General features: G+C 44.0%; 1 protein-coding gene across 1 annotated transcript in view; it reads left to right on the top strand.

The window, feature by feature from the left end:
- Positions 1-22,141, top strand: part of T265_09595 (hypothetical protein) — a gene marked incomplete at both ends in the record, with an annotated part of 64,055 nt that overhangs the window by 35,441 nt on the left and 6,473 nt on the right. Inside the window, 3 exons of the mRNA XM_009175710.1 lie at positions 165-319; positions 3,387-3,424; positions 6,922-6,985. Coding sequence (XP_009173974.1) covers positions 165-319; positions 3,387-3,424; positions 6,922-6,985 — 257 coding nt within the window. The remainder of the gene's footprint in view (positions 1-164; positions 320-3,386; positions 3,425-6,921; positions 6,986-22,141) is intronic.

The raw sequence follows: 22,141 nt of genomic DNA, 5'->3' as shown, positions 1-22,141 counted from the left end.
TTTCTATACAGTGGACGCTGCACACAATTTTTAGCCAATTTCAACCCCCAATTATCAGTAGGTTTCAGTCGTGTTTAAACGAATCGACCGCTTGAGTCCCGCTTCTTTTTAAATATCTCCCAACTACCTACCAATTGACTTGTGATTTTTACTTGATTTCAAAGGAACTGCTATGCGATTGAACGATGACAATCCCAATGGATGCGTTCTGCTTCTGGCTCCAGGTGGTGTCCGTGAGGCACTTTTTGCCGATGAGTTCTATTGCACAATATGGGGCAAGCGATATGGGTTTGCGAAAGTCGCCATTCTAGCTAAGCAGGTATGTCGTGAATGCTTATTTATACCTGTGAACTTTTGCCAGTGATTCCGGTAAGTTCGTCAGTCTGCCTGTTGGACTGTGTACGAGCTACCACCTGTATCTGTGGGGTTCTGCGAAATACTTCACCCTGCAAGCATCCTCACAACTGAATCTCTGTTACTGAAATTTCTAGTCATCCGGTTTTAGGAAGCCCAGTGGTCGTTCAGAATTACTCCTTTCTTCAGGATCTCCACCAAAAGTTGACCATTGGAATATACTCAGTTGTCCGACTTAAAGTACCTTCTTTTGATTGATATCTCTAGATAGCTCAGAAAACTTTGGACAATAGTGGTCGTCGGATTGGAGTGTCACTGTGAATCAGAATGCTTAGCGCACACGAAACTGCTGAGAGGTCATCATTAGGGAAAAATGAAAAGGTGTCTTGTGCTAGTCATCTTCAAGGTTGAAACAACCTCACACCTCAGTGATCCAACTGGTCCTGTAAGCTAAGACACTATGACCGGCCAAAATGGATGCCTCTGTGAGAACTTGTCCGTCAGAATTGATCTGTATCCTAGCGTCGCATTCCCTATAACCAAATATCTGTATAGCGACTCCTTGTCATCGACTGCAAAGTCAGTGTCACAAGAATGGTCTATTTTTTTCAATAGCGCCCCTTTTTGTTCATACCCATCATGCATCTCAAAGGAGGCACAGAGATCTACCTGGCTGCCCAAGCGTAGACAGGAGCAATGGAATGGTCAGAGTTGGTTTCGCTCCACGAAACCCCCTCGTCAGTAGTTTCGCCCCACCAAGTTACCTTGAGCTCAGGGCGAGTAAAAAAGGAAAGTCCAACTCAAGCACTCAGGGGGCCTACACCTTTGAATATGTACTCGTACTATCCGGATAGAAAATGACGCCATCAATGTTGACGCCATATGTTGAAACAACTCCAGCCAGGCACAGGGAGGATGTGCACTGTAATGCCAATTTGAGCATTATGTAGGAATCTCTAATACGTCCGAATTGCATTTTCTGCACAAACTTTCGAACCACATGGTCCGGACGTCTCGATAAGTTTATTGCACATTGCAAAATCCAAAACAAAGTATTTCACGTGAGATTTTTTAGCGGTGCCAAAACCACTTGGTGTGTCGCTCTTCGTGATACCGGATGTCATCGTCATCATCGTCGTTGGCAGCACATCACGTGTTCAACACAGATTTGAAAGCCTTATTGTGAAGAAAAGAATAAGTGTGGAGGGAGAAGAGACCCAGCGCTAGCCTACCATAATCATTTATAGGCGCCCACGCTTCCAAACACCCACTCAGACAACCTGACAAGAACGCCATCGAAATCGATTGGCATCCACATCTTGCAGCTTGTCTAATCAGGCAAAAGGGGGATCACGTGGACTGCATCCTGGAAGGCGGGTCGCACCTACAATACCCAAACAGTCCGTAGTCATTTTCATAATTACATACCAGATTAAAGTTGTCCACCTCTCTCTGTTTGAGTCAATCGAACTGAACTCGAAAAACAATGCATGGAGAAAACACGGCAGATTCTAGTGTTGAATACATTATTCGAGTCACTTCCCTGTTGCACAACCAAACACTAACTTTCTGATTGTCTCGTTGAGGATCCTCCGACACAAACCTCCATGACCTGTGGTTCTGAGACAGCGCTTATCGAAGACCTCAGGACGTTTCAGTTTTGTTGCTGTCAGAAGCTACGTATCACAACCTGGTATTCACCTCTCCAAATTCAGAGATGTAACGTTTTACCGCCATAGGTTTCTCAAATTAGCGAACGCGACCTGAGCCTTACAGATTTGTGCATTGGCCTCATCTGTTAATCTACAGTCAGGATTTACACGAATTCCAAGATACACAAAAGCATGATTTTAAGCTTTGTGGGTGCAAAGCGGATGCTAAAGCATGACCTGCCTCTGATCAGTTCGTTGGAAGGCACCTTTCCTTCCCGAGGACGACAATTGTATCACCCGTATATTCCAGGCGGACAAGGACTTTTCAACAGCTTTTTGAACATCAATGTTTTGAAGACCTTCCAGCGTTTGTTTCATTATCGCATTGATCGCAAAATTCAGTAGAAATGGAGAGTGTGGATGTCGTTTTCGGCACCATTTTTCGTGCAGAAGCTTTAGGAAATCCCCCTTATACGGTCATATTCTTGTAAATCTGAGAATACAAAGGACTTATTATATTCAAAGACTTTCAGGACATTTTCTGAGCGAAGGTTTTAAGGAAAACGGACCGGCCAGTAGAGTCAAGTGCAGTTAGGAATTCCGGGAATGCCAAAACTGTAGGTCGCTTGCACAGGGCGTTTTCCTGGCACGTAATGGAGTGTTATGGATTTATAAACGCAGCTAGCACGAAATTGTTCTGACTACTCTCTTGTCCATGCTTCAAAAACCACCATAAATAGACGAAGGACAAGTGACACGAAGAGTCTCGTTACCCAGTCATTTGGCACAGTTTTTTCCCAACTAGAAAACAGACAGAACAGACAAGCGCTTACTGATGACTTCATCCTTATCCCTGAACAATGCTGGTGGAAGGTCATCCATGAAAAGAGCTTGGTGGCGCTTGAGACAAGACATGCAGTCGTAAACTTCCGAGATCGTTAGGGTGACTTCAGTTTCACCGTCCAGGGCTACAGTGCAGTTCGGGATCTGTCTGAGAGACGTTCTTCAAGATGGTCTCGTCGATTTAATGTTTGATAGTTTAGCTCACGGGTGATCGTACGTACAGCCTTGAACATTACGACCATGATAATTGCACGTGTCAAGAGAAATATACTCGAGGGGTTGGCGCTTGAGAACATGCAGTCGTAAACTTCCGAGATCGTTAGGGTGACTTCAGTTTCACCGTCCAGGGCTACAGTGCAGTTCGGGATCTGTCTGAGAGACGTTCTTCAAGATGGTCTCGTCGATTTAATGTTTGATAGTTTAGCTCACGGGTGATCGTACGTACAGCCTTGAACATTACGACCATGATAATTGCACGTGTCAAGAGAAATATACTCGAGGGGTTGCCGTTTTCCTTCACTTGTTTGATTTCTTTAGACTTCTGTGTTCACCAGGCTTAACACTCAGGAAGCACGGTGAGTTTTGCAGGGAAACTGGTAATTCAACGTTTTGAAATATGTTCGGGACCGAGGAGAACCTTTCTCCGAGATTCAACGAGCTCAACTGTTCTATGTTGTACCTAGTGACAGTGCACCTGGCAGTGCCGTACCCTAGGAGGAACTCGGCCTAATTCAAGAATGTGACGACCTTTTTCCAGCGTGCACTGGGTACTTTCTTCTGACCTCGGGATCTGCGAGGCTTCCGGTTACTAAGCGACTTGATCGCTCCTTACGTGGCCCTGAACATGGAAGAGTGACGCAACTGCGGACGAGTGCATGGTCAGATGGCATACAAGTGGCAGCAGGTTGTTGATCCACGTCATCGGTAACTGATGGTGATGTGATCCATTTCAGTGGTTGGTGAGCTATTGGTGAGAGGCGGGGCACTATGTAACCAGACGATTCCAATTATTTCAGAAGTTCGTACTGCATAGAAACAATCTGCGGTCAGAATAGATATCAGACAGTTGTTAACCCTTGTCCGCGCATACCGAATCCAGCCCAAACCGACCGCCCACTTGAGTCTAAAATGTTCTAAGTCTGTCCATTTGTGGACACAAATCTTGTGCGTTTCTAGCCACCCGAAACCGATCATTTAAGACGTTATAAAAGTTGTATTTGATGGTATCTGATTTAGAGTGGATTGGGGCGTATACAGACACGGTAAACAGACATTGATCTATTTCCCTCAAATGGGATCCGCTCGCAGGCGTTGCCAGACTAACCACACAGAGGGGACTATGAACAGGCATCTGTTCAAACAATAAGCATTCCTCTCTGTGACCTAGAACGATGCCGCCCCTTGCACAGCCTGTTGCAGTGGCGTCTGGATCGCTGGAGGTACACAGCTGGAAGCTGGATAGTGGTAGAAGAGTCAACCCAACGACTTTGTTTGGATCCCGAGATCTTGTTTCTCTTCAAACGAGTCTAGTGTACGAAGAAGGACAGAGTGCAAACGTTAAAAACAGCTTGGTAAACATCGTTTTCGAAACGGTTTGGTGACAATCGGTAGATTTATTGCTGGGCAACGTTTCGCTTTTGACACAAAAGCTTCGTCAGGCCAAGTGACTGGGTTCCGAGGTTGATCGAGATTTAAGGCGGAAGGAGAACCAATCAGCTAAGTCAAGCTAAATCTCTGTTGGGTGTCGGCCGAGGGATTTTAGTGTGTTAGAGTGGTTGAACAAGTGTTGGGTCGGTGGGGAAACCTACATGTGTTTGGGTCCTGCCTAGGGTCTAGTTCTTCTGGTTCGGTTCATTTGATGGTTCCTCTTGAACTTCGTTTGAACCTTCTGTTAGTCTGTGTGGGTGAGCTAGTGCTAAGAAAGTTGTGTAGGAGGGATGCTGTGACCTTTGGTCGGTTGGGGTTTCCACCCCTACCCCCCGGTTTTTTCTAATGATCCTAAGTGGATTGACAACCACACCGTCACGTGTCAACTCGGCTTATCTAAGACCGCTTTCCATACGCTCGCTAGCTCCACACCCTCGATTCTATTCACGCTGTGATGCTTAGTGATTTCCACCGCCTCGGCTATCAGCCGTTGTGGTGTGAATCGCAGTCCCCGTCTTAAGACTTCCACATTCTCCAGATCTATTCTATGTCCCGTGTCTAAGGCATGTACCGCCATCGCTGAGTCTTTGACCAGCGTTTGGTATTCTTCTGCATTCCTTGGTGGTTTGTTAATCCTTCTTTTATGCTCACCAATTCTGGTGTGCAATTCCCTGGCAGTTTGTCCTATATAAACCTTAGCACAATCGTTGCAGTTAATTTTGTACACACAGTCCCTAGTCCTTTCAGCCGGCAGGGGATCTTTCAATTGCACCAAAACTGAGCGTAGCGTTTTTCCCTTCTGAAAAGCTACTCTAATGTTGGCTAAGTTCAACAATCTTCGAATAACCTCCGATGTTCCTGCTTTATATGGAATGACTGCTGTGCCAATCCATTCTTTACTGGGTCTAGATACTGGAACCAATATCTTCCTTAGTTGTCGTCTAATCAAACTCACTGGGTATCCTATTTCTTGAAGTTTGTTGGTAATAAATCTACCGATTGTCACCAAACTTTTTCGAAAACGATGACTACCCAGTCGGTTTCAAGTATTTTCCACGTGATTGAGCTTGGTAAACACCTTGTTGAGGCTTGAAGATGCCTGAGAATTTTGGTACCACCTGACCTGCAGATGTCTCCACAAAAACAGGTGCAAGACCAATAAAGGTCGTCAGTCCTACTAGAAAGGCTTACAAGGGTGGGTGAGTTTGTAGGAGGGAGAAAAATACGTGAAAGAGAAGGAAGAGAGGCTTCACTAGTATCCCGTTTTCGCTTACACGTCCTACTGATTTCGGCAAGTTAGGTTAACTGTCTGATGTTACCACGCGACGGCTGATGTAACATAAGTGTTTTTTGTGCTTATCTTGGTTGTACGTGTGTTGAGACACTGTTAGGGCTTCCAGTGCTAGACGGACGATTTGGTTCTTCAACCAAAGCTTTTGGCTCATGATCGGTACCACACGGCAGCGGTGTTTGGCGGCAAATTCCAGTGCATTGCATTTTAAAAGGGCAAGTTGTTATTTATGTCCCAACTTCCAACTTGAAGGAACAGGAGATTATGTTGTTCCGAGCCCTGGTATGGGAGGCTGTGCAAGTGTCACACGGACACCCCACCCCGATATATCTTACTGGGTCAAAACCTCTGCATTGTCTCTGGATTCTTAGATGTTCTTTTTGATACCGTTGTTTTCTGTTTGAACCGAGTACAGTGGTTTTCTCTAAAAAAACAATATGACTGATGTAACAGTTTATTTCTCGATAAAGTGCTACATTTTGGTCGATTCTGGTTTGTTTCTTGCTCTACTGAGTTCTGGTCGTATCCGGGCCGATTGGAAGAATGAGGTAACGTAATGCCTCTGCTTTCATTAGAGGCGCGTCTTGATGTTTATGTAATACCGTATATCACATTGAAGGCACATTCGTGATACGTCTGAAAGAAGCTTCGTTATAGTCTGCCTAACTTTGTACATGTTCAGCTCCACAAAGCCGTTTTATTCTTAGCTCATCAGGTTACCCCTATTTGACTCTATTCCGAAGTGCGTACCCACTTTAAACCTTCGTTCAGATATTCTGGGTAGAAATAGATATAATTGGCACAAATTTAATAAATTACTAGGTTAATTCACGTGGTCTTGTTTGTTGTTTCATTGTACCGAAACCAGCACATTTTTCTATCCGAGATTTCTCACTTTTAGCCTATCTATCCAATGTTTACCGAGAATATCCGCGAAAGTATACGAGTGGTACAAATGGGCAAATGTAGGTACAATTTACTCATCGTAATTTCTACTCTCGGTTGACACAGCTTGGTGGTACAGACTTTATGAACGCACTCGACTGCCATTTGCATTGTTCTATGGATACTTCCCGGTAAAACTCAGGTAAGTGCTTGTTCTATGCCTCCTTCAAATACTCCACCTCTCTACAGAACATATATAGGTGAGCCTATCTATCCATTGGAAGGCGAGACACCGGAAGAGTTAGCAGAGCGGGTGAGTTTGTCAGGTTGATTTGTTTGCCATGATTAGCATAACGCCAGTTTACTCGGATTCCCCTGTTCCGTGTTATTCACGGATAAACTGAAAGAGAAACGTAAGCGCTTGGTTTGACAAAGCGTACGGTATTGTTGGGATCTGATTAGCCTCCTCTTCTCAGGGTACACTCATGAGCTACTCGGTGCATTGCATTATTCTGTCGTGGTCTGACATCAACGGTTTCTTTCTATGTACCGGAGCAGAGAGAAACAATTCCCAAGGCTGCTGCTGAGTGATTGTTGTAAGGACCTTTCGTATGCTGATACCATCGTCAAGCACTGCGTATTAATGAAAGCCGAACAGTATTGTGTGACGTGGTCCATTCGCAGTCAGCTACTCGTCAGTGTAAGCTTACAGTTTGCTAGGCGAGGCACCATCTAACTCTACTTACTCTGTATGAAACCTTTGGTAGGCTGTTATCCATTTTTGGATTGGCCCATCACATCGAACTGCGTCGATGTACACCAGCGCACATAGGATAATACCACATGCTGCTTGTGCTGAGCCGCATGCGTATCGACCGGAACACCCCGCATCTTGTGCAAGCCGCGTGATGAACGGGAGAAGGCAGTTTGAGAGCCATCGGTTTACCCTGCTGGGGGCGATACAAGTAGACAGTTGAGCCCCGTAAACATGTAAGAGAGCTTCTGGGGGCCTGCACCAGAAGATGCCTTGTAGGTACACACAAACGGCTAACTGGTGCTGGCCATTATTCAGCTAACGATGATTACAAAAAGTAGCACACTCGTAGAATTAGCACTCTAAGAGTTTGCTGTTAGCATGCTAAAGTACATTTTTTTAAGGCTGAATACCAAATGGTACAGAGTCAGGCTTCACTAATAGCCAAAAAGTATGTATACTATGTAACACTACCGCGCCCCTAGGAAATTTGTTAAGGTGTCTTTACCGAATTATTGCATGGCAGCGTTATCTACCAACCTGGTTTACTTGACATTCAGGGCCACATCCATCTTGTAGATCCATCCTGTAGATCACGGTAAAAAATCATGACATTTTGCGCATTACCGTCAAGTCCGGTTCCTCCAACCATTCGTACTGCGCCCACACACCGTTGAACTGTCGGATCTGTTGGTTTGACGGTCAGGTGAAGGCATTAACCGAGGTACTATTGACGATAAGGTGGAGCTGTTTATGCTGTGCCTTTGGCGTCTAAAAACAGATAAACCAATGACGTAAAGTAATGTGTAGTATTCCCCCTTAATAAGCATCCAAATAAGACGAACTCTGTCTGGTTTCGTGACATGATGCCTAGCGTAGATAACTTTCGAGGACCTAGTTTTTATCTTCCAGCTGGAACAGCCCTGGTTATTCTTGTCATCGTCTTCTGTGGTTCCTCAAAACACTTAAGTTTTCTTGGAGATCACTTCAACGATCACCTCTTCCTAGTAAAGATGCTTTTCAAAAAGTTTGCTTCTCGTTAGTCCGTTTATAGGGGGTAACTCTAATTCGATACACTTGTCCTCTAAGGGAGACAAAAGGTTGTCAGGCTGGCTAGTCTCTTACCCATCCAGGCATTGAAGTAATGGAAAAAAGCGAGATCTTCCGATGTTCTTTGAAGGTTTGTGGATATTATCTGCCTTCCACAGTGGCTCAGATGGTTTGATATCGTGAATCGAAGCTAGTAGCTGAATCCGCGACAACATCGGCTTATTGAGTTGAGGTATTTTGTAGTATCGTCGTCATCGTCACCAACCGAAGCTATCTAGTCCACGCGTTGAAGGCCAAATCATGTACACTCCACCTTGCTTTATCTAATGACATCACCTTTTTCCTGATATCTAATTTGAGATGAGTTATGAACTCTCACGAAAGTGACAACCGAATCATTGGCCCGTTGAGTCCCAACTTCTTCAAAACAAAGTTGGAGCTTTGCCAACAAATACAAGGAAGCCTTCTGTTCAATGACCTCTGTCTTCAAAATGAATCGCTATTAGGCGGTGGCTCAACCTGAAAGTGATATTGGCTTGGGTTCTTTTTGTTTGACAGATTTATTCGTTCTCAAATACTGTAGTTCTGTGCCTCATAAAGACTACCGTGTTCTAAGGCAGATAGTGGTCTTTTTGTGAACGATATTATCGGTGCGAGCGTCTGCAAAATACGTTCAGCGGGTGTTCGGTTGAGTCTTGCGTTAAACCCATTTATTTCGTGAATTTCGTACAATCGGGGTTCAAGTAGAGCATCAGGCTGATAGAAACTGGGGGACTGCCCCTACCTGACATGTCTCAAGAAGAACGAAACCGGCTGTTTAAGACTTTCATAACCCCTTCCACAGCATTCTGCATGTGGCAGGAATTATATGGGTCCTATTCTGTCTACATAACCTATCCACGAGACTTTGGAAGTTTCCATATCGGTATAATCATGTCGGTTTTCTGTATACCCGTCTCCGGAGAGTCCCGTCCCGACTCGGAGTCGACTATACGTCAACAGACTGTAACTTGTCAGTGACCTGACTCCGCTGAATGGGTTAAATTACGTGGTTCTGTTCCTCAGATCAGTATGCACGTTTTTCTTTCCTGAGTCCACTGGACAGTTGTAACTGACATGTGATAGGCTCGTCCTTAATCGCAGTCAAAAGACATGATTATCTCATTTTTCAGTCAAAAATCATTTCACTGGGAGAAAGTTGCAGCAGGGCATCACTGAAGGGTGTGAGTCACAATCAATGCTTGATCCAGGTCCCCGTACACACGCTGTACGAACGTGTAACTCATCTTTGTGTGCATGCCAGTGGCTGACAGCCTAGGGTTAACTTGCGGTCAATGTTCCTTGCAATATTGTCCTTCGCTGGACAAAACGTCATTCGATATAAGGGTAGTTCACCGACTAACTTATCTAAGGAACTATCACCGAATTTCTCCAGTTATCTGGGACAGTCTTCTTTTCCCAAATTCAGGCAAACAGATCAGACAAGCGCTAACTGGGGGCGAGATGGCCTAAGTGGTTGGAGCGCCAATTTACTGACCGGAAGGTCCGTGGTTCGAATCCCACCTCCCCCTCTCGACTTCCCCTGTCTAGGCTTCAGCAACCTGGCAGTATCCCAGCCCTCGTGCTTCCTTCGAGTGGTATGGCAGCTAGGCACCGGAAGGGTGCTACAGCTGAACGCTTTCTTTTCTTTCTTTTCTAACTGAGGACTTCACCCCCATCATTGAACTATGGAGGTGGGAGTGCATCCGGACCCGAAGCTCGGTGGCGCTTGGGAGAACATATACAGTCATAAACCCTGGGGACCTTAGGGGGTTTCACGTTCACCGTCCAGGTTTCTACCTCAACTGTGAGCTCCAGATGAGTGGCAGCAGGTAGCCACGATGACCGTTGTCCGAAGTATTCTACCCAACGGTCGAAGCGTTCTTCATTACTCAACATGGTCATTCCGTTTCGATCCCTGATGGCTTCGCTCACAGATAGTTTCCGGGGTCTGATCACACGGATCAACCGAAATAATCTTCGGGCATTACCAACTTTCTGGGCCTATTCCATTTCCTTGGCTTTCCGTGTCCATCAGACTTCACGGCCGGCTCACACACTTCCACTTGACGTCTGATAATTCGTTGGGTTAAATTGTGTTCGGGATTAGCTGGGATATTCCTCCGAGATTCAAGCAATGCCATTGTTTAGTCTGATATCCAATGCTTCAGTGGTCCTGGTGCAAGGAAGAAGGCCTTGTCTGCGGAGTTATTTATTGGAAAACACCAACTGAACAGTTACAGACTATTGGACAGGGAAGCAAAAGTCTCACATGCATCTTGTTTATAAAAAAATGAATATCCGTCTTCTTTTCGAACGCGTCTTCCTAAACTTTCCTGGATACTCATCAACAGTGAATGAATGCCACAAAGTAATTCCATAAATTCCGTAATAAATCTCACTTTTGAATAGACGCGAAGCGGATTTACGAGAAAACATACTACTTACATGTCTCGTCAGTAGTATCCACCGTTATACTGGTAGCACCGTGCTACAGGCAAGACTCCCAGTACTGTGAAAAGAGGTGGAAATCTCGTCCAAGTATGAATTCACATCTAATGGTGGAGCATTTGGAGGAGACATTGGAAGACGATCCTGATAATTCCGTTTGGCATCAGGGTCTGCCAGCCTCTCACTTGCTAGGCGATTTGTCCGCACCTTACGCGGTCCTGGAAGGCGAAGGGAGAATCGACTTCGGACAAGCGTGTGGTTGAAATCCACAAAGGTGTTCAAAAGGTGTTCAAAAGTGTCCAATATGATCGGTTTGAGTTGTAGGACATTCAAATATTAATATATGAATATATTCGACAACCACCACGATGTACGAGCTTTCAGCTCGCCGCAACATAGAATTCAGGGCGTCGTAAAACTTGTTTTTGATGGTGTCAGAGCTACAATTAGTTGGGGCGTGCCAGACGAACCGCACAGAGGTATACAAACTACCAGACCGCGATACTGTCCTGTCCCTTAGCAGCCGACTTAGCACGATCAGTAAATGTACTGCTCATGTTTGAGCACGATATTAGAAGGTTAATATTACGATCATCCTCTCGCATAGTAGACGAACCAATCGGTTTCGGTTGAGCCGCTGGTTGACAACTGTTCCAACACTCTTTGAACTCCTCGTAGTCGTTCACACACCTCTCAGTGCAGTCACAGGTTAGTTGAACTGTGCGTCCACAAGTAATTGGTGAAGTGACAATGGCTTTCTACTGCGCAACGGCTTATCTAGTCGAATATATCAGCCGTGAGATCCCAATAGAGGCACTAGCTAACATGGATATTTTGTAGCTCATTGAGTCCCGCACAGCGGAGTTACTTGATGCAATCATCTCATCCCCTGGCACCTCCTAGTAACCCATAGGACAGACAAGCTTGCTTGACTTTGGTTCCAATATTGTACCCAGAGCCTCTGCTTTTGAGCAAACTTTCTTAGATTTGTCAATTTTTTTGAGGACTACCCGAATAATGAGAGATTCTCTGTTCTTGGTGGCTTGACCACCGTGTGTTTTAATTTACTGTTTACATAACAGCAGTTTTTCCACTGACGTTTGAGAGTACAAACTATTTAGGTGAATTGCCAACTGATCTAATTTGCAATGGAGTTACCTTCTGTCATTAGTCAGGTGCGCGTATTTTCCAAACTATTTTGTTCATCCGGCAGTCCGTTGACCGTATAAATACCGCGGTGTGTGGGTTTCCTTCCCAGTCTCATTCCCCATAACTCTGCTCGTCGGGACCGAGCTACGTTTGACTCGTCTTCAGGTCTCCTCGGATCAGCCACCTCCAAGCTTCCTAGAATTGTCACTCTTTGTTGAGTTTTCGTTGCGCTTCGGCTAGGAAATTTATTACTCAGTCTATCGTGTATTCTCTTGATTCTCAACCACTCAGACCCGTATGGCAATTGACCAAATGATTTCAGAATATCAATGGACTCCGGCCAATCTCTTTTGTGCACTACTACAAAGGATCCCTGCTTTCGACCGTTGGCTGGAGCGACGTAAACGACAACGTCAAATTGATATGAACAGCTGAGTAGCAGGTTATAATCTGGTCCGTTTTCATTCCTCACCTGACACAACTTTTTTTCTTTAACTTTTCGATTTAATTTATTTTCTAGTTGTGTTTCTGTTCTTTGATACAACAATCTTGTATCTGTTTTGTGTTCGTACGAAACGAAACTCGTTATTTGAAGTATCATATTTTCTTCGTTCAAATGCAGACCTGGTTATCTCGGTTTGTCTTTGTTGCACATGAACTGGACGCAATATGGTGGTGGTTCTGTGAAAGAGTTCCTTGTGTGACCGCACTAGGAATATATGTTTACCTAACGTCTCATCTGAGGAAGTGAGGTATTTGAAGGAAACATTATTGGCAAATGGGTATCCAAAGTGGTTCATTAGTAGAGTGGATTCGTTTGTCTCTGTTTTACCAGATATGCATTCACGGTTGCTGTATATGGGCGATTATCTTTTCACGGATCATAGACGGTAACTCACATTAGCCTTCGAGCGAACCTACTCAAACGTACTTTCCAGGAAGTCCGCGTTCATCTGCCTGTGCTCACGTGGTTGTTATATCTCTCACGTCATACACCAGTTCATGTCTGCGGAGTTATTTATTGGAAAACACCAACTGAACAGTTACAGACTATTGGACAGGGAAGCAAAAGTCTCACATGCATCTTGTTTATAAAAAAATGAATATCCGTCTTCTTTTCGAACGCGTCTTCCTAAACTTTCCTGGATACTCATCAACAGTGAATGAATGCCACAAAGTAATTCCATAAATTCCGTAATAAATCTCACTTTTGAATAGACGCGAAGCGGATTTACGAGAAAACATACTACTTACATGTCTCGTCAGTAGTATCCACCGTTATACTGGTAGCACCGTGCTACAGGCAAGACTCCCAGTACTGTGAAAAGAGGTGGAAATCTCGTCCAAGTATGAATTCACATCTAATGGTGGAGCATTTGGAGGAGACATTGGAAGACGATCCTGATAAGTCCGTTTGACATCAGGGTCTGCCAGCCTCTCACTTGCTAGGCGATTTGTCCGCACCTTACGCGGTCCTGGAAGGCGAAGGGAGAATCGACTTCGGACAAGCGTGTGGTTGAAATCCACAAAGGTGTTCAAAAGGTGTTCAAAAGTGTCCAATATGATCGGTTTGAGTTGTAGGACATTCAAATATTAATATATGAATATATTCGACAACCACCACGATGTACGAGCTTTCAGCTCGCCGCAACATAGAATTCAGGGCGTCGTAAAACTTGTTTTTGATGGTGTCAGAGCTACAATTAGTTGGGGCGTGCCAGACGAACCGCACAGAGGTATACAAACTACCAGACCGCGATACTGTCCTGTCCCTTAGCAGCCGACTTAGCACGATCAGTAAATGTACTGCTCATGTTTGAGCACGATATTAGAAGGTTAATATTACGATCATCCTCTCGCATAGTAGACGAACCAATCGGTTTCGGTTGAGCCGCTGGTTGACAACTGTTCCAACACTCTTTGAACTCCTCGTAGTCGTTCACACACCTCTCAGTGCAGTCACAGGTTAGTTGAACTGTGCGTCCACAAGTAATTGGTGAAGTGACAATGGCTTTCTACTGCGCAACGGCTTATCTAGTCGAATATATCAGCCGTGAGATCCCAATAGAGGCACTAGCTAACATGGATATTTTGTAGCTCATTGAGTCCCGCACAGCGGAGTTACTTGATGCAATCATCTCATCCCCTGGCACCTCCTAGTAACCCATAGGACAGACAAGCTTGCTTGACTTTGGTTCCAATATTGTACCCAGAGCCTCTGCTTTTGAGCAAACTTTCTTAGATTTGTCAATTTTTTTGAGGACTACCCGAATAATGAGAGATTCTCTGTTCTTGGTGGCTTGACCACCGTGTGTTTTAATTTACTGTTTACATAACAGCAGTTTTTCCACTGACGTTTGAGAGTACAAACTATTTAGGTGAATTGCCAACTGATCTAATTTGCAATGGAGTTACCTTCTGTCATTAGTCAGGTGCGCGTATTTTCCAAACTATTTTGTTCATCCGGCAGTCCGTTGACCGTATAAATACCGCGGTGTGTGGGTTTCCTTCCCAGTCTCATTCCCCATAACTCTGCTCGTCGGGACCGAGCTACGTTTGACTCGTCTTCAGGTCTCCTCGGATCAGCCACCTCCAAGCTTCCTAGAATTGTCACTCTTTGTTGAGTTTTCGTTGCGCTTCGGCTAGGAAATTTATTACTCAGTCTATCGTGTATTCTCTTGATTCTCAACCACTCAGACCCGTATGGCAATTGACCAAATGATTTCAGAATATCAATGGACTCCGGCCAATCTCTTTTGTGCACTACTACAAAGGATCCCTGCTTTCGACCGTTGGCTGGAGCGACGTAAACGACAACGTCAAATTGATATGAACAGCTGAGTAGCAGGTTATAATCTGGTCCGTTTTCATTCCTCACCTGACACAACTTTTTTTCTTTAACTTTTCGATTTAATTTATTTTCTAGTTGTGTTTCTGTTCTTTGATACAACAATCTTGTATCTGTTTTGTGTTCGTACGAAACGAAACTCGTTATTTGAAGTATCATATTTTCTTCGTTCAAATGCAGACCTGGTTATCTCGGTTTGTCTTTGTTGCACATGAACTGGACGCAATATGGTGGTGGTTCTGTGAAAGAGTTCCTTGTGTGACCGCACTAGGAATATATGTTTACCTAACGTCTCATCTGAGGAAGTGAGGTATTTGAAGGAAACATTATTGGCAAATGGGTATCCAAAGTGGTTCATTAGTAGAGTGGATTCGTTTGTCTCTGTTTTACCAGATATGCATTCACGGTTGCTGTATATGGGCGATTATCTTTTCACGGATCATAGACGGTAACTCACATTAGCCTTCGAGCGAACCTACTCAAACGTACTTTCCAGGAAGTCCGCGTTCATCTGCCTGTGCTCACGTGGTTGTTATATCTCTCACGTCATACACCAGTTCAGTTTTGGATGCGCGAACACCCACATGGGTAGAGGCGGTCGAAAAATGTCTGAAAACATACCAACATACCTGAGAGAAGCCATGACACAAAACCACGCTGTGTAACCACGAAGCAACGGAAGCCATCTTCATCGATCGTCAGGTACCTGGCAACCGCAGGTCACTCAATGGACCCCAAACAAGCAACTGGAACCCTAAGCCACTAAGCTTTCAGGAAAGTACTCCTGACCCGGTTTGCACGACCAACCTTGTGTGTATTCACTCTGGACATGACCGTTCTTTGACCCGTATTCGTGACCCTTTAGTCATCCCTTTAACCGCGTTACTATGCCACTCTACTACAAATGTCATTATATTTTCCACGTGGTGTTTGATGAAAGTAAATGACATGACCCTTGAGACAAATGCACTCGTTCGCAAATTAATTTTTTTTTACGGGAGACCCAAGTGAATCTCTCATTTATGATGTTCTTTAACTGAATGTGCTGCACATAGGCCGCCTCATGTTTCAGTTGGTACGATATTTCAGATACCGCAGTATATTTTCATAAGGGAAACTGCCCACAAGGTTACTGAAAACTTTTCACCATTCATATTCGTCGTGTTGTCCTGGTGAACTAGCTTAGGAAATCGTAATCGTTCAGAGGTTTCTGAGTTTCCCTGTAGAGAATTTCTGGCACTCAGCGATAATTGTGAGGGGATCTTTCGTTGGTTTGAACCTTAAGCTGTTGCTAGTCGCTCGTGTGGCCTGTCTTGTTGCCGTAACAGACCAACTGGACCTTGTTTTAATTCGAGACTGAAATCGATCAGTATCAGGAAATCGTCGTGGATTTCCTTTCAAAGCCACCAGTTCTCAGAAGGATTGTTGTGATCGTACAACTGGAGTGCAGGAAGTGCACTTGATGCAGACAATGTGATAACCCGAATAGTTACTACAACTTTGGCAAAATATGGTGACAAGGCCCTTTGTTCGGAATCAGGTAATGACCCCAAGACAGAATCGAGAAAAGGCTTTGGCTCGCTGCAGAGAATTTCGTTTTATAAACGGCCGTTCTGGTTTTTATCATTAGACAAGCACTCTCGTTCGCTCCCCTTTCGACCTTCCATCGGTTGTTCGAATGCATCATTATTCGTCTAGCTGGTTCTGCAGGCTATCGTTGTGTTTGCAGTGCTCCCATCGTGCACCTGCACTGCTGGCTAGATCAAACGGTCCATGCTGATTCGATGACTTAGACATGCGTCCACCCCTGATCGTACTTCATGAATTGCTGTAGTGGTTGGTCGGCGGACTTTGGGCCGAATGCGGACGGTTATTGACTGATCTTGTTCTTGCCTTGTGGCATGTTGATGACACCGGAGATTCCTTGCCGTCCCCTATCCTCAGAACATGCATATCCAGTCCTGTTCCCAGTGGCTAGCACCGTGAATAGACTGCAATCCCATTCGTTTTGTCCAAAATGATCCAAGTTTTTGGCCAACCTTTTTTAAGCGAAATTGTCACCAAAACATTTTGGTTCTGGCTCTTAAATGATTTTCCCAGTCTCTTATTTCTCGTTTGTTTCTTCCAGGATGGATGGTAATGGAAAGATATCCATCCCTAAAATGTTCTCCATAGTGAGGTGTATCCTCTTTTGGTAGATTCCCTTGTAGTACACTCATGTTTTGGAAATTCTGTTGTCGCAGTTCTGCGTATAGGAAATCTAACGGGGTACTGTCCTCCCGAGGCCTCGAACAATCGTTAGCTGATGAATTTTCGTAGAACACCACTTTAAGCATGTAGCACTGAAAATGCCTTCCTCGAACTCTAAAGGTACCAAGGATGAATGTGAATATGGTCTATAACAACTTCAACCGAAAACCGGCTTTCAGCTCGATTTTGCAGATCAGTCGCTCTGTAGGGCGATCGATCTTCGCGTTTTGTGCCCTTTTGATGAGGCTTGTTTTGTTATTTGAGGGACGCAGTATTGCTGTACCCAAAGTTTAGGATTGGTCGTTTCGCTTCTCAGACGTCAATAATCTACTTCGAAGTTAAACATTTAACATACATCAGTCTGTGATTAAGGGCATTTCTTGTCTGGAGTTCAAGGAAACATGTTTCTGGCACACATCAATCAATGTAAGAGTGATAAACTTCCACAGCCAGAAGATAGCGTCCTCTTTTCGGAGCAAATCGTAAGATTCGATGGAGCACCGCAAATAGGTAGCATACAATTATTTGCCCAAATCTGGGACCAAATGAGCATCGCAACTCGTTGCTCCGAATTTAATATGGAGGCAAATTCCAACACCAAAAACAGAAGCAAGATTACCTCGACGGCAATCGTGCACTTTTCGGCCCGTTTTGGCTCGTAATGTAGAAATTTCTTCAGGCCTAGTAAGTAGGTCACCGGAATTCACTTGCACATAATAAGAAACTTGCGCTGAAAAACGAGAGGCTGTGAAGTCGACAGAATACGGTTCGCTTGCACCCGTGAAATAGGTCGGCTCCGCCAAGACCAAGTCCCAAGAGTTAGAGGTTGACCCCTTCTGTGCATCACCACAAACGAAGTGCAGTCATCTCATTGAGAGCTTTGAGTTAGAGTCGATCATCCCCTTCAATGGACTGCAAAACGGACAAGCGACCGAAGGTCGCCTTGGTGAAACCAGAAAGACCAGTTTTCTTGGTCATACTGACTAAAGTGGAGACAAACCAACCAACAAGTCAATACGAATGCTCACAGCGAGGTCATCCTGGAGGACTAGACCTTATTTTGACCTGTGTACGCACAAGACCCACAACATTTCATTCACAGTACATTGAAGATTTCGCATCGACTGAGTCATGAAATCTTTACAACTAAATCGAGAACACCTTAACGACCATGGTGACATAAAGTACTAATCTGACTTATGCTAATAATTGATTAGATCACAAAACCAGAATTTGCACATCAGTGGCATACCTTTAGACAAAGGTCGCCATCCGTCATTTGCTGCTAGATGCTGTGAGAAAATGTCTTACTGCTTCTTAATCATAGGCCAGTTCTTGGATTGCACAGGCCAAACTATAAATTGGAAATGAGTCAAAGTGCGCATTTTTACCGCGTAATTTGGACAGCACATCCGTTTTTTCCATCATCTGGACTACACCGAGTTCCACCATCATCTTACTGGACTGCTGGCAAAAATGCCCTTTCAAATGGTTGGAGAACCATTCCCTTTCCAATTCTGGTTTCATGTGATTTATTTCACTAATCAGAAAAAAAATCCCGTTTTCGGTTATAATTCCACGGTCTAGTGTAGTAGGTGTTCGAATTATGGTGTACCTTAGTTTATATTATGTTCTGGCCCACCAAACCGAATCTACCTTGTGCTGCGGTGTTTAACGTTCAAAACCGACAACTCAGAGAGACCAATTACTGACTATGGTTTATTTTTGAAGAGCATGGTCATAGACATAAAAAGTGAATGCAAGCAATGAACGTGAAGGATAACAGGAGAATATGAGATAAAAGGGAGAAACAGCTCTTTCAAAGTCAGGCAACCAACACTTCCAATCAGATACGATTAAGCCCAACGTATAGAAGAATTTTCTGCATGAGAGAACGCGTGTAAAGACCAACAACTGAAGAAAGGACAAACAATGTTAAATGCTCTTCAAGACGCGGTAACCTCTAGCACAGTCAAGACTCGCACATCAGGCATAAAGTGTCCTTAATACTGGGTCTGGTGTGAGGTTCAATGGCAAAAATGCACACTCAGAGCCACGCATAAAAGTGTCGTAAGTACGCAGAGAGCCCAAAATAGCAAGCAAGCACAAGTCATTGGCTGTGATCGTGTGCCTGTGTGTGTGACTGTGTGCGTGTGCCTAATTACGACATCGAACAACAAAACACGTAAGATGTTTGGGATGGTAGTCGAATTTAGTTTGTGAGGATCAACGACGTTGTTTTTGGGATTTGTTGAAATTCGTCCCCCTGATAGCTTTCCCTCGGCCATTCTCAGTCTCATTCCGTTCCTCTTTTGTTTCGCGCTGTTTTTTACTGCAACTTTGTTCGTCATATTCATAACTTCGGTTCCTATTGTGTAGCACTAATGTGGCTTCGGCCTGCCAATGATACTTTGACCCCGCATAATTTTTTTCGTCTGCTCGTTTAGCTGGTTTGCCGGATTTCAAGTCATGTTTCATTTCTTTTGTTTCCAAATTACTTTGTAATTAGTTAGTACCACTGATGATTTGCGAATAGTGAAATTCCAATAATTGGTTTGAATACTTTCAACTTGGGTTCAGCAGATGAGTTACTCCACTACGTGCACCGATATGCAGCGTGTCGAAAGGAGAAAAGTAAAACTTGGGTATCAGTACTTCCCACGCATGCCACTTAACTTTACGGGCAGTTTCTTTACCCTCATCATCATAATCATCAAACACAGCAACATCAGTGTTGACGCTGATGCTTCACTGTCGTAACTTTACCGTCACATCCACACAAATAAACTGCAGCCAGAAGACACAAACTCGCAAGTAAATAAGTACATTACAAAACTTTTACACTTGGAGCTCAAGAACCGAGAAAACCGGAGAAAAAATTTAGTGACTCAAAAGTGACTCAAAAGTAACGACGTCATATGTATATATATATATATATATATATATTACTGATAGTGTGAGAAGATTTGGTTTTTTGTGTGGAGATCTCGTCCTGTAAGTGGAGCCGATCTATACCGAAGAGCTGAGAAGCACTGTACAGCTGTTTCACCCTTATTGGGGATCATCAGCAGTGCCCATCTCACGAAACTCCGGGGATTCTCGAACCTGCGACCTCCTGGATAGTGGATCGAACACAGCCTTTCGGCCACGAGCTGATCAGCAGTGTGATTGACTCGCACTTAGACAGGATGTAGCGCCGCTAACCCTTCAATCACGGGATCCACATCACGCGATTATGTGTTGACTGGATTCTCGAGCAACGACCTCTCAGGTGGAACTTCCACTCGTCGGGTGAAGTTTATTCTTTCGCTCATCTACTTATAGATTGTTGGTAGTGTGAGATTTAAGTTTTCATTATATGTTAATCTCTGGAGTTTGTCTTCCCGGCTCAACACTCACTTGTTTTTCCGCGAACATGAATGACTCTGCTATGGCTGGTTGGTTACGTGGGTATAGGTTGAAGCGATAGTTCGATGTCTCGTTAGGTTCACTCGAAAAATACTACGTAGTTCTCCACTTCTTTTTTTCTGCGAAGGCCAAGCACATAACAACCGAAATTCACTGCATTTCGAATGAGAAGTGAGGCAGGAACAGAGTTGATCAAGAATGAGTACTCATAATTATTGATACCACCTTCAAAACACTCTCCAATTTACTGATTTCGGCATAAAAAACCGAATAAGGTCAAATTTTACACTCGGCATCGAGTCGGCTAACAGGCAAGTCCTTCTGCTTAACGTGTATTCCTGTTTCGAGAGGCCCCAATCCGTATGTGTACTTCTTCCGTACATGGAACTCGAACCGCATCTAAGAAACAGCGACGTGGATACACCAGCATATCTTTTGATTCAAAAAATAAAAGACCAAATAAATTTAAATGTCGATGGTTCACTTATGAGGTCAAGTTTTCACTCAGATAAAGTGCCATTGCTTCTTGCCTAATTAATGCCATATATTTCTTATATAAAGGGCAGAACCCACCTAGTCTGAACAACCGTAGCTTCCATTCTGAGACTTTCGGACAATGATTTAGATATCGATTAGCCAAGATCATTACCCAGCTTAAAAATTCTGGGGCCGTCATGGCAACTTGGAGTTGTGATTCTGGGCCCAATGTCGAGCAGTCTAAGCAAATCAAGCCTAAAAAAGGAGAAAAATTTCCGCAGGATCACATCAGTACCATTATCTGAAATCTAAAAATAAAGAATGGACTTAAGAAATTTGCTTTTTAGAACCTTATGTTCGATTCATGCGCCTAAGCTATATAGAAGGCTATAAGCAACTATGAATAAGGCAAATCGATTGTGTGTTGAAAAACCTTCGAAATAGCGATGTTTCGTGCGGCAGTGCCTTTTTGGATGACACCTGAATCGTTCGGCATCTCTTGCGACTTCCGCGGTCTATTCCACCTACGAAGCAGTCTTCATAGGAACAAATACAATTACTCGAAATGTGCTCCTTTTGTTGTAATACTAGGACAACTAGCCAACTGTGTATATCCTTAAGAATGGAGACATGGAGCTTTCTCAGCTGCTGACTGCTCTAGGCATACATCTGACCATTACTGAAGTAGTCAGATATAAAGCCAGTCAATAGTTAATCAGGCCGTGTGTTTTTCGTTCGCACCTCGTGGAAAACGCGAATCTCTGTCTATTACATTAAGTTGATATGAATGCAACCAAACTAGTCAATTGGTATCGTTTATCAGGTTCAAGTGTTTTAAAAAATCGATCTAAAAGATGTTTATCTTCAAATACTACTGGACGAAGCCTCCAGTAACCTTACCGTGATCAACACACCCTTTGAGTTATTCCGATACAATTTCCTTCCCTTTGGTTTGAACGTTTCACCAGCTATATTTCAGCAAGTTATGAATACTATTGCAAAGATTTGGAGGGTATTGAGACGTACCAAGATGATGTAATTGT

The sequence above is a fragment of the Opisthorchis viverrini genome, assembly GCF_000715545.1.
Source record: "Opisthorchis viverrini unplaced genomic scaffold opera_v5_288, whole genome shotgun sequence".
NCBI lineage: Eukaryota > Metazoa > Platyhelminthes > Trematoda > Opisthorchiida > Opisthorchiidae > Opisthorchis > Opisthorchis viverrini.
Note: the sequence above shows the minus strand (reverse complement) of the source record. Positions and strands in the feature narration are given on the sequence as shown.